General features: G+C 37.1%; 2 protein-coding genes across 3 annotated transcripts in view; one reads left to right on the top strand and one right to left on the bottom strand.

Annotated features, from left to right (window-relative positions):
• The window catches only part of SGCE (sarcoglycan epsilon), a 27,663-nt gene extending 20,451 nt beyond the window's left edge, over nt 1-7,212 (top strand). The window contains exons 9-10 of one of the 2 annotated variants that reach the window (XM_019473984.1): nt 459-502; nt 4,384-7,212. In XM_019473984.1, the coding sequence (XP_019329529.1) occupies nt 459-502; nt 4,384-4,439 (100 nt within the window). In that variant the 3' untranslated portion in view covers nt 4,440-7,212. Of the gene's footprint in view, nt 1-458; nt 503-3,068; nt 3,377-4,383 lie in introns of those variants that run through there. The other variant, XM_019473983.1, reaches the window with a different exon arrangement.
• Nucleotides 7,213-7,493: 281 nt separating this feature from the next.
• The window catches only part of CASD1 (CAS1 domain containing 1), a 28,627-nt gene continuing 17,636 nt past the window's right edge, over nt 7,494-18,484 (bottom strand). Inside the window, exons 11-17 of the mRNA XM_009286339.2 lie at nt 16,119-16,275; nt 14,506-14,585; nt 13,540-13,641; nt 12,062-12,202; nt 11,440-11,517; nt 10,382-10,474; nt 7,494-9,314 (exon numbers count right to left, since the gene is read on the bottom strand). Of these exons, the coding sequence (XP_009284614.1) occupies nt 9,048-9,314; nt 10,382-10,474; nt 11,440-11,517; nt 12,062-12,202; nt 13,540-13,641; nt 14,506-14,585; nt 16,119-16,275 (918 nt within the window). The 3' untranslated portion in view covers nt 7,494-9,047. The remainder of the gene's footprint in view (nt 9,315-10,381; nt 10,475-11,439; nt 11,518-12,061; nt 12,203-13,539; nt 13,642-14,505; nt 14,586-16,118; nt 16,276-18,484) is intronic.

Here is an 18,484-nt window from a genome sequence, read left to right as displayed (position 1 = left end):
TCAGTCGGTAGAGCATGGAAAACTAAAAAGTCCTTGGCTAGTGTAAGCATTACCTAGCAACAACTAAAACATCAGTGCGTTATCAACTTTGTTCTCATCCTAAATCCAAAACACTGTACCAGCTACTAGAAAGGAAATTAACTCTATCCCTGCCGAAACCAGGACAATCACTTATGGAAACCAAACTTTGCATAACATCAGAAACCTCTGGTGACTCTTGTTACCTCTGGCGTTTCAGCAAGTCTGAGCCTTTGAACCTACTTGGCAAGTAAAATAATAGGAACTGCCCTTTTCTTTCTTTCATTGACTTGGCTAACTTTTTGACAATTGTATTTGCATAGTGAAAGTGGATTATTGCTTTGTAAGCAAACCCCCGCATTTTAAATACTGAGCTTTTATGTATAACATACTTCAGAGTTTGTCTGGAAGCATTAAAGATATTCAGTTGTTTTTTGTAGGAACCTGCCACATCAGACTCAGATTCCGCAGCAGCAGAGTGCAGGTCAGTACTGAGAAAATACTGTAACTATTAAGTGACCAGTGCGGAGGAATCAGTAGTCAAAACGCATACAGTCTATGGACAGTGGAAACCATTTGCAAATATAGTAAATTATTACAGCATTGTCATTCCAGAATTTTTTTGATACATCAGTGAAAATTTTGGGATGGGATCGATTGAACAAGTAGGAGAGATGCTACATTAGGACTCAGCATGAGACACCGGAATCTGGTACAGCTAAGTTGGAAACCTCCTCATGCAGATGATTTTCTGTTACGACATGAAGCTACAGCCAGATTCCCAAATGCGGTTACACTCTTCAGATTCTCTAAATCTCGATAGGAAATAAAAATTTCTAATTCCCGCCAATACTAGTTAAGCTCTGAAGAAGGAGCTTTTTATTGCTGTTACTGAACATAAAGAGTTGATATTGGGGAATCTGTGGTGAGGCAAATATCCATGTTGCTGCTTTCCCGTGTCTTAGTCATCACTTTTACATCATTTTCATAAATCCTAATGTACCGACTGAGGTCGTGAATGATCTCATCAGAGTATCGACTAAGGCTGATATTGTTCTCTTCAGTTAGCGTGTCAGGTCTGAGAAAGAGCTACAGCCATAGCCACGTGAAAGGGGATAAGGCTCATACAAGGAAAATGTAGAGGCTGAAGTATAATTTTTGAATATTCAAAGAGGTATTTAGGCAAAACTCCAGGCATGTATGTATATGGGAGTAATACGGGAACTACAGCTCCAAGAGGAAGACTCGTTTTAACTTAGGAGTTACATAAGCAACTCTTTCTTTTCATTCAAAATCCTTCTTCTTCATTACTGCTTTCGGGGATTAAAGGAGAATTTCGTATGACAACATTTCAAAGATTTGAGGCAAGTATATACTAGATGCTTCTGCCCCTGTGGGTTTTTTTGTTATCTGGAAATTAAAAACACATTTATAAAAAAAAACCTGACTGCAGTTCTGCTAGCTTTGCTATTTGTGTGCTTTGTTACACATACATTGGAAATGGCGGATGACCCTGGCAGTATCCATCCGGAGCCTCCAGCCCTGGTTTGGGTTGACATTTAGCACAGCTCTTAACGCTCACTACTGCAGGCATTTAGAAGGCGGAATAAAAATGTCACACAGTTCAGCTCTTCTGTTATGACTGTTTTGTTACAAGAATTCCAGTCTGTCTTGCAGTAAAAAAGATGCAAAATCACCCGGTAGTACTCTGTGTTGACAGCAGTGGGAAATTTTTCAAAAGGTACGAAATATAAGCTAGCATGGGTTTGTCGCGAGTCACAATGAAGAACTGCCATAAAAATAGACCTTAAAAATCCTCCCGTGTCTGTATTTTCTGTAGTACGTTATTTTGGTAGAATACACCTGTTCTTTCATACTCATCACAGACGCTGCCTGTGACAAGCTCTCAGGAATCAGTGCGGGGGGGAGGGAAACGTATTTGGGACAGACGTTTCCTCCTCTTTTCTTAGTTTACAACGACACCTTCCTTCATAACTCAGATGTGCAGATGACACTGCAAGCACTTCCGTGACGTGATGGCATGTGCCTCTTGCAGTTTATCTTCTAAAGGATATCTGTGACTCGTGTTGTCAGAAGTTTAGATTTTTAGAATGTTAAAGATTTAAAACAAAATTCAGGTGCTCCTAAGATTTTTAGTAGCATCGGTACAAACTTAGCAATCAATTTTATTGATCTGTTCAAATAAGAAATTTACAGAACTAAAACACCTAAGGCCAAAAAGCTATAGAACTAGACATTAATTGTTTAATTTTCTTCCTTTCCTGCTGAGAGTTCCCAATAATTTACTGAGGATTATTAACATACTAACCGTCACCACCATGAATAAGAAGATATTTCTATTTTAAAGCTTCAGTGGACTGTACTTACTAATTTGAAGAGCAGACTGTGTCTAATAACCACTGTCCTCTTCAGGAGCTATTTGAATTCCCAGTAAGAAACAATTCTTTTTTTAACCTTGTATAAAAACGCAGACTTAATAGCTGACGGAATGCTCAACTATTTCACAAAGTTAAAACGTGATTGGGAAAGAATTGTATGAAAGATGACAACTCACATCGAACATTTATATTACCCTGCTGAAAATTGCTCCCGGTCTCCAATATGAAAAGGTATATTAAGTGTTACAATTCTCTCTCTGTCGATTGGCAAAATTCATGAGGATTATTTTAAGGTGCTTAGGTGGAAGAGTTTATAGGGTATTCCTATAATGCAAAAGACTAAATAGTGCATGTACGCTGTATGCTGCATTTTCCGTTTGGAGCTTCACAGTCTCCCTGAAGTCTGTTAGATCCCAAATAGGGAGAGAAATTCCCAGTTGAACAATCCTCCTTTCCCAGAAGAAAGCAAGCAAAGCTTTTTCACATAAATGTCATCTTTCGGTCCCGGTTGTACTCGTGGCGTTTCTCCACCGTGGTTGTTGATAAAGGACTAATAAATACTGTTTAGTGCTGTGCTACCAACTGACAGTTCAATGTTGTTGAAGCATCATCTGCCACTGACGGATTGTATAAATTCTCATCTATTTGCAGGTAAATGGTATTCCTGAGGAAAGAAAACTAACAGAAGCAATGAATTTGTAATCAGAGAAAGCAGCAAATTGTCTTATTTCCCTATTTGTTCTGATTGATGCATGAGTTTTTCTGGTGTATAATGTGCATGCCCACAGTATTAAGATGATTTCAGTGCCAGAGGGTACAATCACTTCCGTAGAACTAATGTACTGTATCCTTTTGTACTTTGGACATTTTTGACAATTTGTAAACACAGATAACTTTTTATATTTGTTACATTCAGAAAATAATCTTTCAAATATATGTATTAATAAATATCAAACTTTATTCTGTCTTGTGATCTCTCCTGAAAGTTTTAACAGGGAAACCAAAACTTCAAAATAAGCACCCGGTTCAACGGATTACAGACTCCATTCAATGGGATGATACAATTGCCTTACATTTGCACAGGAAAAGCAGCAGTGTTTAAGCATGAAAACTTGTGCAATATGAGGAGGCTCAGAAATAGTATTCCAGATTTATTAGGCATTACTTTTTCAGAGATTATCAAAATGTAATGAGCATAGTTATTTTTGGAAAAAAACCCCACAAACCAACAAAACCAAAACCCTAAAACTATTCCTGTTGAAAATTGGATTTCTGTTCCTTTACCAGGTATTTAACCTATTCGACAACTTGTAAGCAATAAAACATTTAAAATCTGTCCATTCATTCATCTGGTTATGTTAGAAGAAACTGTTACAAACTACTGGAGGCAGAAACTAATGTCTGCAAGTAAACAAGGGTAAATTTTGTTATGCTTTACATGGACTTTTAACTCTTTAAAAATACTCTTTACTTTTTTTTTTGGTGATATTCCTGATGCCCCAATGCGGTTTATTTTTTATATCATCCTCCACATTCTTTGTTCTTTTCGGAGCAAAAAGAGTTGTGGGAGAACTAGCTAGCCAATAAACCAAGGATTATTTTTTAGCATCTTAAAAAGGAGTTGATTCCATATGTACTTCCCTGGGAGGTGGTTACTTTGAGAGGCACTTGTCTATGTGGCTGAAAGCTTAATAATATGAGCTTTGTTAAAAGGATCTGAACTGAGGTTTCCTTATTTTTCAATAGATGGTGATAATTTATCTCCTGACACTTTCCTGCGTGTTTTAAATGAATTTTTCTGATGCTTCTTTAAATCCTCAAATACAGCGTCACACAGGACTTCAGGGTCTCGAGCTGTAACGTAACAGCTCACGCCAACGGTTCTGGGGGTTTTACCTCAAAGCATCATACTGTTTTAAGCTGACACTTATGCTTTGTCTTTTTTCTGTAATATTTTCTCTTTCAGAAGCTGTATGTTCACCAGGACATTGCATTGTAAGCAGAAAGCTGCGTCTGCTTTAAAATTGCTAAATGCTGGCTACGTTTCTTTAGCTGAGGTTTCTGAGGTCTCTGCTAAGAGAAATTCTGAGTAATTTAGGAATTTAAGACTGAGGCTAAAAAGAAACTGTAAAATAAGGTTGTTAGAGTTTGTAAAAAGACCAAAGTAGTCACTGGCTTTTTTTTTTTTCTTCTTTTTACAGTTATGACCCTGTTCCTTCAAAACACAAAACCGTATTTTAGGTTCATTTTTAAGCAAACAATGATGTGTTTATAGGCTTGGACCCGAGTGCAACACCTCGGCAGATAGTTAAAACCAGTCCTGAGCTGCTTTTTAGACAGATTTTGTGCAACAAGTATGACAACTATTGCAGCAAAGTATCTAATCGGTGCTCAGTATGTTGTACATCCTTGTATATTGTCAAGCCTCAAACATCAGAGTTTGCAAGGCTGCCCTAAATGCTAGGCACAACCCACAGCACATGTTAACAAATGCATCTAGCCACAGGAATAGTGCCGGTGGTTATTATACTACGAGAGGTAGCTCAAGCTACAGTCATGTAAGGTGGAAAACTAAGTCAGTTTCTGAAACAGCTGGAATGAAGAGCCATTCCTACTCACTTTCAAAGTGGCACGCATCATGCCTACCTGCCTGCCTCATCCCAAAGGTACCAGGGAAGAGATTTCATCAGTCAATCAATCAGCCTCCTAAGAGATCCCTCCTTTTTTCCAGCAGCTTGGATGGTTAGCGGTGAAAAGTGAATTAGAAAACCGCACACTGAGATTTATAGTAAATTAAAAATTTATGTCTTTTATCCAAGCTGTGAAAAATCCGAGTAGTACAATCAGCATTTGATTTCTCTTAGTTTCTAGTACTATTTTCAAATGTATGAGCTGTCAGTGCTTTGAAACAGAAATGAATGGAATGGATTTTAAATAATGATTTTTAATGCAACGTAACACTAAACTTCTTTGTAAATAGTATTGGTTTGGGATCATAACAGTTCCTGATAACTCGAGGATGACATGACAATCAATGAACTGCCAGCTGAGCTGCTCCCATCTTATTTGTATTAACGCGTAACAGTGCCAATACATTTAAGGAAATTTCTTCAACTGTTATGTACGTGCATAAAGAATCGGTTTGTACCAGCGGGTGCTCCACCTATTCTGAAAAGAATCTAATGCTCTAGGTGACTTGGGTATTACTAAGCACACCTGAACTATTTTATGATTGAAAGCTTCATTTATTTGAGGTAAGTTTAATAACAAATTATTTATTTTTACTTACTAAAACCACTACTGTGGAAGCATAGATTTATAAAGCTGGCTAAAGACTTAATGGCTAAAGAATTAGTAATAGTTAAAAGTGCTGATAGTTAAAACAGTAAATTCACAACCTTTTTAATGATGTACAATGACGGTATGAACTGGTATTGTATTGATTAAGTGACAGTTGCAACCAAATTAAATAGCAAGCACTACAGATGTCTTTGTAAATATATGAAATGTGAAATCTAATAAATAGGAAAGCACTAAGTAGTGATGTTGCTGCCTGGTTATTTTACATAATGAAGCCTGCACAGCTTCTTGTTACAGCTGTTAAGGTTACAGACAGCGATACCGGATAGTAAGTGTCCAAGAATCGAAGTGGAGCCGACGGTGCAGGGTTTGTGTTTAACTGGGGGAGATGCCTAAATAGGTGGTGTAACTGGAAAGGGCGAGTACTTGCACCGCTTAGTTTGGGCGCCCACCTTAGGTATTATCTCCCCGATTACACAAGGAGCTTTGGGGATAGCAACTACCACTCTGAATCCTTTGCTTAAGGAGCCCCTTCTTCTATTTAGGGTGGGACTTAAGTAGCTTAATTAAACGCTAAATTCCTTAACCCAAACAAATCTTAAGGATGCTTTCATGCAGAGCTCTGCCGTGGAGTTTCCAGCGTGTAACCCAGGGGGGAAAAAGTATTCGACACCTCCACTGCGGAGTTCTGCTGAAGTCCCCCGAGCTCCAGGGGTGGCTTTGGCTACCGGAGCTGTAATTTCATCAGACCTGGGACAGTGCGATTTACTGCGGAAGAACCTTTCTTCCTGCATTGCATCTGAAATAATTTGTGATACAAGTGAGTATCTGCCCTGCACTTGAAGCGCAGTATCCAGAATATCACCTTGCAGAAACTGCGATACTAACCCATAATTTAAGGTAGGCATAACAGTGAACGGTAGCCCAGCTAGAGTCAAGCAATAAAAAGTTTTTACTTAATTGATGCTGCTCCCATTACAAAAATAAGCATCCACGGCACATTTATTTAATGTTTAAATTACTTCATATTTTTACATAACCTGAAAAGAAAATATATTTATCCCACATACAGTAATAGTAAACAAGTGCATTATTTCAAGCATTAAAAATAAATCTTTTAACCAAGTCTGTACAACAGATAAATAAAATGGTATCTACAATACTTAAGTTGTGAAGAACAAAACAAAAATTATCCCTCAAACTCACAGCTCCCCATTGCTCCTAATACTGGCATAGATGAAGGTTACGCTCCTATCCCCCACGAGAGTGTTCACCTATACCATTTCTTTCAGCCACTCAAATGTACCGATCAAGGAGGTTAACTTTCCAAACACCGGAAGTAACGCACGCAAAGAACAAATAAATAGCTGAGTGTCTTTCCAAGAGCTTCGAAACAGCTGCCAGACTTACTAACTGCTGAATTTGGGGGGAGTGATTTATTTTTTCTTTTATGATGAATGACTGGTCACTCTTTAAAAGAAACTGTTCTCAGCCACTCAAATGTACCGATCAAGGAGGTTAACTTTCCAAACACCGGAAGTAACGCACGCAAAGAACAAATAAATAGCTGAGTGTCTTTCCAAGAGCTTCGAAACAGCTGCCAGACTTACTAACTGCTGAATTTGGGGGGAGTGATTTATTTTTTCTTTTATGATGAATGACTGGTCACTCTTTAAAAGAAACTGTTCTCCACCAAAAAAAAAAAAAAAAAAAAAAAAAAATCGGGGGGGTTTTTTCCCCCCCTTTTCTTTCCACAGATTTTTTTTTTTTGCACTCATTGGTGGCTCAAGTTTGAATTCAATTTTTTAACTGGGATAAGATCAAAAACAAGTACGTGACAGTACACACGGTACAAATTAGGATTCATATTGTTTATAATCATACATAATTGCACATATGCTTGGGAAACAGTATTGTGCTCGTGTTTTTGACTGCTAACAAGTAATCAGTAGAAGAATAAAACGAAAAAGCAACTAGGGGCCAAACTATCACTTGAACCGAAACCACAAACAGCAAAGAAAAGACCGTAACCTCACTGAATAAGTGGAACGTCAATTACAGCTTGTCACTGCAACACTGAAGGGCTATTTCTTTCAATTTTACTTTTTATGCTAAAGGGAAGAGGTGATAAGAAAGATGGGCGCTGCTAAAAAGAATGGGAAAAAAGGTTCCTCCAAACATCTCCAATCTCATTTCATTTGTAATTCTGAGACTCGGACCATCTGCATGCAACAAGATGACCACTCAATCCTTCCTCCTGGTGATGTCAACAGATTGACTTGCATCCTTGACTCGCATCCTTTTAAATGAAAATATTATTACAGGAGAGCATATGGCACCAGTTCCCCAATGAGACCTAGTTCAAGGTCACCTACAAACTCAGAGAGAGGTTCGAAGATCACCGTTCCCCTGTTCTCCCGTTTCCTTAAGATTTGATGGAGTGGATATGGTGGGATTTGATCTGCCTGGAAAAGGTTGCAGGTCTTCCAAAAATTCTCCATCTTCAACTGAGTCTCTGAAAATTATTCATCTGTTTGTTCACTAGGATTGTACAGAGAACTGCACATAGTTAAATGAATTAGTGGAAAATTGATGAAAAAGCAAACAATTTTAGGGGGAAAAGAATCAAATTTTCTTTATAAAAAAATTTCACCTCAGAATTCACTGTATTTACTGAAAACATCTTAAATTTCTAAAAAACCCCCATAAAATATTATGTAAACTTGTATATAATCTTAAATCACTGAATTGGTGATGACTTTTTATTTCCAGGTATAAAGGGTTTCATATAACATATACTATCTCCACCCAAAATACTCATTTCCAAACAAAAAATTACCATTTTGTTCAGAAAAATGCCCTGGTTTACCAGCAACTTCATGTTTCACATCAGCTAAAGGTGACCATTAACGACGGATCACAAGTTTGCTCTTTTTTGTTCCTTGATGAGAATGATTACAGCACGTGTTATGTATAGGCGGTACTCTAGTAATCATCCACTCTTCATTCGGCTGACCCAAGGTAAAGTTAATTCCGTGATATGCACATGCTAAACCATTTAACGTCACTTCTTCGTGTCACTTTTAAACAGATATGTAAACAGAAACATATATCCAGTAGAAAAGACTCATTTTCACATGCAATTCTGTACAGTGCATTCTTGTTTCTCAGATTATTCGAGAAGGCTATTTCCACACAAAATATGTACATTTGCTCTATATACATTTTCCACACACTTAATTTACATGTCTTCTTGTACCTCCAGTTGAGAATTTTTGTTCAGGCAGACAGAAAGTAAACTTGAAGAAAGTTTCCAAGAATCTTTTCAGGTTAATGCCTTGACTGATCTTGCATTGCCGAGAAGAGGAGTAGTCCAGAAAAAAATCCAGCTATGCATAGCAACCTTTTCAGCAGAGTTGAGTTATCTTTAGGAACCACAATCTGTGCTAGATCATTAGTGATCTGAGAAATTTCATGTGCCACACACACAAATATAAAAGTGCTGACAAGAACATTAAACATTGGATATCCAGGAATGAGCACCAAGATCCCCTTTGTGTCTGCTGCCAGCCAAATATGGTATTGGCAAATGAAAAGCTGAAAGAAAAAAAAGAGTGTGTTTAATAATACTTCTTTATAAATATTTTTACTTATATAAAAAAATGTAATTATTACCATTGTATCAACTGACACACTGTACTTCTGCTTAAGTCAGATGTTTATGATTAAATAACGTACTTTGAGAAGCTGTTTTCCACATGCCTTTGCTGTAAGACAAAGCTATTAGTCTGTTACAGTACACAGTAAAATGGGTTTGCTTAGCCCTTAACCAAATATGGCACAGGGGAGCATCGTTTACATCATGTCAGAACAGATGAGGAATACGCCTCCGCTCAGTTACTACATCTCTGGTGAGGGACTGCACTAACATGCCTGCAAATAAAAGATAATGCTTTAACTGCTGATGAATGCAAAGGTCCCTGGAGTTGATCAGCACCACAGCAATCAGAACGGTGAAAATGTGATCCTTTAAAAAAATTCAAAATCATCTACTACATATACGTTGTATTCCAGTGGGTTTCTCCTATACGTTCCTTTCCCTTTTTAAAATATATTTTAGTAATACAGTAAAATTAAACATTTACTATCACTAACCAGCAAATAAAATGGAAAGCAAGATAATTCCTACTGTTTCAAAATATACGCTCAATGGAACAAGGTAACATTTGCACTAAGAAGGGTTTTGTTTGTAAAGTTACATTCGTTTATTAATGCAGGAAAGCTTTCTAGGGCAAAGGCATTTGTAAGTGTACTTACACTAGTCAGTATCATTCATGCTGACTCTTCAACTGGCTTAAATTTTTATCTTCCAACCGCATACACACCACAGTTTACTCCAGCATTAAAGCCCCGCTCTCACGACCCTTAACTCCCCCTCCAAAACAGCATAAGAAATAAGTTTGCTACTGTGAGACTGCTATTTCACCTATGATTTTTAAGTGTAGATGGAAGCTACAACGCTAAAAGAGGTCAAACACAACGGCATGGTATTAAATAAGCCAATAAATGTTTTCACTATTTATGTGTTATACCACAATTTAGATAACAAAACCACCTCACATTGCTAAGTTTCAAATCACTGTACTTCTGACCGTTCTGCTTACCTCTAGAGAAATTTTGCCAAACCAGGCAAAGAACGAGCTATACACAGACCGGACATATCCAGGAATGTTCCTGATGAGGATGAAAGCTAAAATCTTTAACAAAAAAAAAAAAAAAAGTGACTGTGGATGACAAGCAGACTACACACACACACGCAAAAGGTTTATTCATTTTCACTGTCTAAATTGAAGTGCATCATGCCTTAAATTTTCTTTAAAATCTAATAAATACATAAACCAAACAAAAATCCATGCAGTTTATACTTAACAAAGTAGGTCTTGAAATTGCAAATCTCTTACACACGTTCTTATAGCATAGCAAGTCACATTTACATCTTCAGTAGTATCATGGCCTTGATGTTGATAGATATTACTATACACTTACTAGGCACGGTCACAAAACATGTTATACCATGCCAACCTAAAATGAAGGTGGCCACAAATCTGAGTTAACCCTCCATTTTTAAAGAGAAGGTGTCAAGATGGACAAATTAATATTAAAAAATTAAGTCACACATGCTGCCCCTCAAGAGAGCGGGACAAACTATTAAAAAAATGGAAACAGAGAGGGAAGAGAATCAGACAGCTGGGGTATAGTGGGGCAGGGGACACAGTAAGAGGAAAACCTAAATTTAAGAAAACCACAAGCATGCCCCTGTGGCCCACCTCTTCTCTGCCTAACAGTGACCACAGGGTCCCATAGGTTGCTTCCTACACTAATACCTCCCAAACACTCATGCTTCCCTACAGCTTTCATCTCTTCCACTGCTATGCAATTAGTCAAAAGTTGGGTTTGGACTTACAACAGTGCATATGAAATCTACACTAAGGACCGTCAAGGTTAATCAAAAGCATAATTACAGTACGCGATTTCAGTGCTTAAAGGCAATGAAAAATAGCGAGCAGTGTAGTTAAACCCTTTTTCACTTTCAGACATGAGAATGAAGCTCAATATCTGACATTCCATGCTAAAGCAAAAATACAGTTAAAAACAATTTTTAAAAAAGCCCAAACAAGAACAGACTAGATTCTGTCACTGTAAGGAAAAGAACTATAATTACCTGCACCACAGAAACAGAAGGATGTAGTTCATTGCACTCTGTCTTGTTTTTACAGCTACTAGCCCAAATAGAGTAGGTCTGAAAGATATAAAAATCAGTCTGTGTAGCAATTACATGTAACATTTGAAAATGAAACAAGAGGTAAGCTATTTTGAAGTGCTTCAGCAGTAGCTGGTTCACTAAGATGTGGGACAGTAACAGAAAAAACTACATTGTGCTTAGTTTTGTGTTTCTCTCAAATTCTTCTTTGCAACTGATGAATACCATACTTATTCATACCCTAAGATACAGCCATACTGCTGACAATTTTTTCATCACAAATAGACAAGCAATCAAGAGTGGGGATAAGAGCTGCATTATCTACCATATTATTTTTATGATCCAATTTTCTTGTAACCTTTGCAATGAACTGAAAGAGTGATGATGTTTTCATCTACAGTTGACTGCAAGGAAAAATATTTTAGTGAGTAGATAGGTATGGCTGTGCACAAAACCACAGCTGAAATATCTCCAGATCAAGACTTGATTTTTTAAATCAACATATTTTCTAAACAAGAACCTCAGAAAACTTATTCTTCAGAGATTTACAAACCTGATTATACTAGTTATACTAGGTACGTACCAAAAAGGATACAACTGAAATAAATAATAAAACATTTGAAACTCTGTTGGAGAAAAGAGGATCTCCCTTTCCTTCTGATATCATCTGATGTTTCTGCAATGCCAGATAAATAAAAGCGAACAGCATCCCATGGAAAACCACCTGTAAAAGACAAACAGAATGCAATGACTATTTCATGGCTTTTACAAGTACTTCAGGTACAAACTCTTAACAGAAATGCTACAGGATAAACTATTTGTAATACCAAAGCTTAGGTGTCAAAAGGTCCTTTCCCGGATTTAATGATGCAAACAAAAATAGGCTTTCTACACTAGGTTGTCATAAGCTGCATTTTTAACTCATCTCAAAAACTACAAATAAAGTACTCTTACTAATGCTTCACAGAGCATTAAAGACACAACAAGGACATTTCAAGAAGCTTTCAAGTACCTACTATCCCCCCTGCAATCTATGCCAGCATTGAAAAGGGCTTTCTCTGGGGAAAAACCATGAGTCTCTGGCCTTCTTCCAAGTTGGCAGGTGAAAACATTCAAGAAGCACTACAAGTGCTTCCCTCTGTCACAGACACAACTCTTCCAACAGCGTGTTTTATGATCTTACGCCAAGTTCTCATTAGCTAGCAACACGATGCTTTTTCAGGCTCGTGCGGTGCTTGTCTTCTGTATTTATTTTGGGACTTCCTCTTTAGCAGCATCACAGAATACACACTGTCCACAAGCAGCAAAACCCCAAGTCTGAAATGTCGCAACTGTGTGCATGCTGCTGATGGGAGCAGCCCAGAACGTGACAACTGCGTGCTCCGCAAATTTCAGTTACTGAAGACTGCCAGAGGGAGAAGCGTGCAAGCGATCCCATTAAGGATAAGGTTAGCAGATAAACGCTCCTGTCTTAGAAACTCCACTTACCTTGCCAAGAAGGCAAAAAAAAGACCAGTATCTCCTTGTTCTATTCCCCCACATTGTAGGGTCAGTAACTGGAAAGAAAGCACTTTCCCCACTGGAAAACGATTGAAAAATATGCGCAAGAATAGTCTGGTTTGGGCATCAAGACCCTGATGTTAAAAGTGTTTGAAAGGTTACCTTAAAAGAAATATATCCTTAATTGATACAACTTTCAAAAAATATTATTAAGAAAGCCACCACAATAATTTGCCTTGTATTTCAACAGTCTGAAATGCTACAGGTGTTAAATTTTTGCAGTAAAATTTTTGAGAAAAGACAAATCTCGGTCCCTTTATGACTTTATTTTTTAAAAGCAAACTAAGCAGGATCCGGCAGGAAATAAATCAACATCCATCTTTTAAGCAAGGCTTTGACAGATATTTGCAGAAGTAAGGTGGATGCAGCTTAGTCTTCTATTAAAAAATCCACTGGAACAAACTCCTGCTTTCTCTGGAGGAAAGGAAAACAACCCTCCCTCCCTCCACATTAAAAAATACACTTAAAAGACCAGTATAAATTTATGCAAATGTTACATACATAGCGATCCAACTTCCACCTAAACCACCATTCATAGACATTCCCATTCAGTTCAAAACACTTGGACAGTGGCCAAAAAGAAAATATCTTCTCAAATGCGCCCTGTAAAAAATAAACATGGCAAAAGCATTAACACTGAGGTCAGTCATATTTACTAGATTTAAATCAATATGCTGTCTTTTAATATTATCACATCCCTATTTCACTAGCTATGCAGTGTTACCAAAATAACAGGCTTCCTTAGAAGGCACTCCCCCCACAAAAGAAAAACAAACAACCAAAAATACTTCTTCAGATGAGGGTTTTGGTTTGGCTTCCCGTAAAGGTATTGGCACATCTTCCATTTTGTACTGCAGGCTTAAAGGGAGAGATCCACTGACATGTTGGGATAACGAATGCATACTCTACAGAAGACTACAGTTCAACAAGCTTAAAACCAATGAGGGATTAAAACGACACCCCCCCCCATAAAATCCTAGAGTGACAAACTCTGCCCTTATTTCTGTCAGCTATACTTACAGCATGCAGTAAGTCGCTAATGTACCATGAGAACCAGTCTTTTGATAAGGTATCAAAGCCAACACCAGGTCTCTAAGAGACACAGATCTTCACCTCACCATATCACCATATGGCGTAAGTATCACCATACGCTAACAAAACCCAGTAACTTCAAGCACATTAAAAAACCCCACCCCAAAACCAAAGCATAGACCTTTGTATTTATTACATTTGCAGCAGCATACTGAAAACATGTCAAGCATTATAAACAAATGAGTAAGATACAGAATTGTGTTTTTTCCAGCATCCACACCAATTCAAGTATGAAAAGAAACTGAAAGGTTCCATTTTTTTTCTTCAGTATTTACGATACAGGAGCAAATATACAAGTTATGAGGACATTAAAAAGTAGAGATAGGTAATATGCTCTTAGGTGGTTAAGGATAAAAATAGACAAAATTTACAAACCTGAGAATATGACAGAAAATATATACATGTCAGTAAGCAAATCAGTTTCAGCAGTAAACCAAAGTGCCATAAGCAGTTCCCTGAGGAAGACATAAATTAATCAGTATATAGTCATCAATTTTTCAATAGCAAAACCCAGGACACATTAAATAATAATTCCCAACTATTTAGTGTAGCTATGCTTAGTAATAGATACATTCATAAATAAATGTTCAAATATTACCAGCAATATTTTATCACTATCTACTTTTACATACTAAATTTTACTTCAAGCAATTAAAATAAACATTCACAGCAATTAACAACCTATTAATCCTAAATTGAGCCTCACGTCTAAAACAGGGACAACATACATACAGAAAGAAGAGAATTTAGGTGTTCAGACAGAAACGATATTTTAAAGCCTCTGCTTTCCCAAACACTTTGCACAGGCAGTCCTTATTCTAGGTGAATGTAAAAAATAAAACAAAATGTCCAACAGCTTTTGTCATGTGAAATGAGTAGAGCGTATATTATTAAACTTTGAGGTACCAGTTGTACTCCAAAGCTCAACTGCAGGTCATTAAGGACAAGTATCTTGTTAAGACAAGCCTGAGAAACTGCTCCTCAAAGCTGTCAACTGATATTAAGCTCTACCCAAGCCACAACTTTGCAACGGAGATCATCTCCCTCTCTCGCCATATAAATTGGCAGCTGTAAACAGGGACATAAACAAGTGAAAGCTGTCACTGAAAGATTTTCTAGTTTCACAGTACACTATTGCTCTGAAGTACACAACCGTCACTTCTCTGTATCTGGAACAGAAGTGCCTTTGTAGAAAAAAAATAATATTGGAGCTATTTGCCTTCAAGATAGCTTGTAAAACTACTAATTATATTTTTGCAGCATTTGGTATATTCCATTATCATATCTGCAGACTATAAAATTTGGATATTACTTCATCAATAGGGAAGGAGGATCGAAGACTCTTAAGGTTTTAGTTCTAATTTAGGTGAATTAAATAATAAGCATTTACCACATGATGACAGCTCTTCAATGAACTGTAATGCATAAAATAAACTGGGATTTCACTTCTATTTTTATTTAAAGTATCTGTATCACAAGACACACTTCTGATAGTTCACTTAATCTAAGACACTACGATAACCAACCCCAAGTTCTTATTTGGCAGGATATGGCAGAATTGGTGCTCAAGATGGATAAGACATGTTGGCAATGCAGAATGGGAAAGTCTAAATGCTCACTGTTCATGCCGTACCCATTAGTACACTACAGCAACAATCTCAGCTAGCATAGATAGTGTAACCTATGTTTTTAGTTTGCATTCAGTAATATTACAACTCTTGATAAAACACATTTCTGATGGTCAAAACCCATTAAAAAGTATTCTAACATGACTGTAACCAGAGGCAGACTTTAGTTATCAGCTGTTACATTTTTCAACTGACATATAATTCATCTATGACAATCCATATTTCTGTGAACAGCTGTTTAACATATTTTGACTATGTTAAAAGGAGACTGAGATGTACTGACAATACTGTTTTCTGTATGGTTATCATTTGTAGTAACATGCAAATGTTTCATAGCAGAAGGGAAAAAAAAAATCTTACCGTTTGCTTTCTTCTGGACTATCTGAGGCCATATAGCTAAGGTGGCATAAATGATCATAAACCAGACAGTGACTAATGGCACAAAGTAGTAGAACTGGTAAGGTCGGTCCATCACTATGCACAGTACCACGACCAAGAAATTGAGACGAAATAAAACCTGGAAGGAGTCAGAGGAGAGAAGACAGAGGATATATAAACTGGGAGGCAAAGCTAAGAGAGACAGGGGGCATGTTTCTTTAGCGCTATACGAAAATATCTATGTATTTTACTTCTCACATGCTGATTATATTTCAGTTGAAACACGGGTAAGTATCTCGGGATACATCAATAATGCAATATAAGACTGCAGGCTGATTATGTAGTACTGGACCTGTCCTACGCTGGCCTACTTGGGTAGAGATAGCAATGAAAATAGGGTAAAACAGAAGTGACTCTGGGCTGGGGACCGAGTATTCCTGTTGCTGGATGCTGTTAATGCCTCTCCACTTTCACTCCCATAGCACCTGGGCTAGCTCAGTTAAAGCTAGGGTAATGTCATTATCAGTGCTGCAGTTAGGCTGTAGTCATACGTTTAATAAGGATGATGACCTGAGTTACATGACAATATAACACTTAACAGCAATTAAAGATTTATTTTTATTTTTATTTTTTTAACTGCTACAGCACACACTGCAAAACTTGGGAGGGAAACCACAAAAAAAGGTATGCTCTCCAGTACCGTTATGGTGTGAAAATTCATTTTCTTTATTAACAAATGTAGGCTCCAATACACTGTCTTTGGAAAAGAAAACAACTCATAGAATCAATACAGCTGACCGGAAAGTATTTGTTTTCTCCCTATTTTGCATTTTGATCTGAAAACTCAAACCCATAAATGAAAAGGCTTTTGGACCAAGAAAACCACCAGTTTTTCAATAATAATAAAAAAAACCCCTGCATATTTGTTTTTCAAAGGAAGCAGATACATCTGATACGTTTGTGAAATTTTCATGTTTCTAAAGAAAAACAGTAGAGGGGTATGGTATTTCTGACCATATTCCATATATCAATTGTTTAAACATACTGTTACACAGAACTAACTGTCTCAACAAAAAAAAAACCAACCCAACAAATTCTCAGTTGAAAATGAAAGAAAAAGTAATGTACAACATTTGGCGATACTTTGCTATGTCTTGAAAGTGGTAACAAATACTACAGCGATGCCTCTTGTTCATGTATTAGTAATCTACTTCGATGCGAAACAGTTGGATACTTAATAAAATAGCAACGTGAAGAGTTTCTTTAATGGATCCAAAAGATCACTCATCTGAAGGACAGAAAGATACCACAAGTGCTTTGGGACACTATTAATGGCCCCAATTAACCAACCAAAAGTTTTTCATTTCACCAACAAGTGAAGAAAAAATCCAAAATGCATACAAAAATTAAAAGCTTTCACAATTTAAGCAAGTGGAAATGACTTCAATTTAAATCGGAGACGAGACAACATTTGTTCCATCTACATAAAGACTTGCCACGCTGGGAGCAAGCAAACCAATGTGCTGAATAACTTGCTGAATAATTACCTTTATTCACAGAAGAGAACAAAAAAAGAAATTATGTGCACAACTGCCTCTTGGTTTCATCAAACATTTATCTACTTGTATAAAGAAAACTCTAATAGAAACATGCTAATAATTAAAAAAAAAAAAACCAAACACACGGGGAAAATATCAACATGGAACAGACTGATGTTGTAAAAACAAGGCAAGAGAAGCAAAATGAAGTATTTCCAGTGGCTAATTTGGGAAAACCATCATTTTTTTTGCCAACAGGGGAGAGCAGATGAGAACATTCACAGCACCTATCTATTCTCAATAGTAACTGGAGAAAGGCTGTACCAGAGGGCGATTCAGAACATCACAGCTATCCACGTAAACCTCTTACTCACCAGTGATTATAGAATAAATCTAGGAAGACTTAGCAAATAAATTTGTTGTCAATGATACCCCTCTTTACTGCCAGTCAGCCTGCCTGGATCATTACTTATATATTGCCTTATATTGTAAATTGCTACTGCAATGAAAACTCCATTGCTATATATTGGAAAATATTTGTCTTGATATTTTAAAGGCTACATACTTACATTTTTTATATTGCAAGTATCATTTATATGCTATATAGAATCATAGAATCATAGAATCATTGAGGTTGGAAAAGACCTCTAAGATCATCGAGTCCAACCGTCAACCCAACACCACCATGCCCACTAAACCATGTCCCTAAGTGCCTCATCTACTCGTCTTTTAAATACCTCCAGGGATGGGGACTCCACCACTTCCCTGGGCAGCCTGGTCCAATGTTTCACCACTCTTTCAGTAAAGAAG

This window comes from Aptenodytes forsteri, unplaced genomic scaffold (genome assembly GCF_000699145.1).
Source record: "Aptenodytes forsteri isolate BGI_AS27 unplaced genomic scaffold, ASM69914v1 Scaffold55, whole genome shotgun sequence".
Classification (NCBI taxonomy): domain Eukaryota; kingdom Metazoa; phylum Chordata; class Aves; order Sphenisciformes; family Spheniscidae; genus Aptenodytes; species Aptenodytes forsteri.
This window is presented reverse-complemented; position numbering and strand designations above follow the sequence as displayed.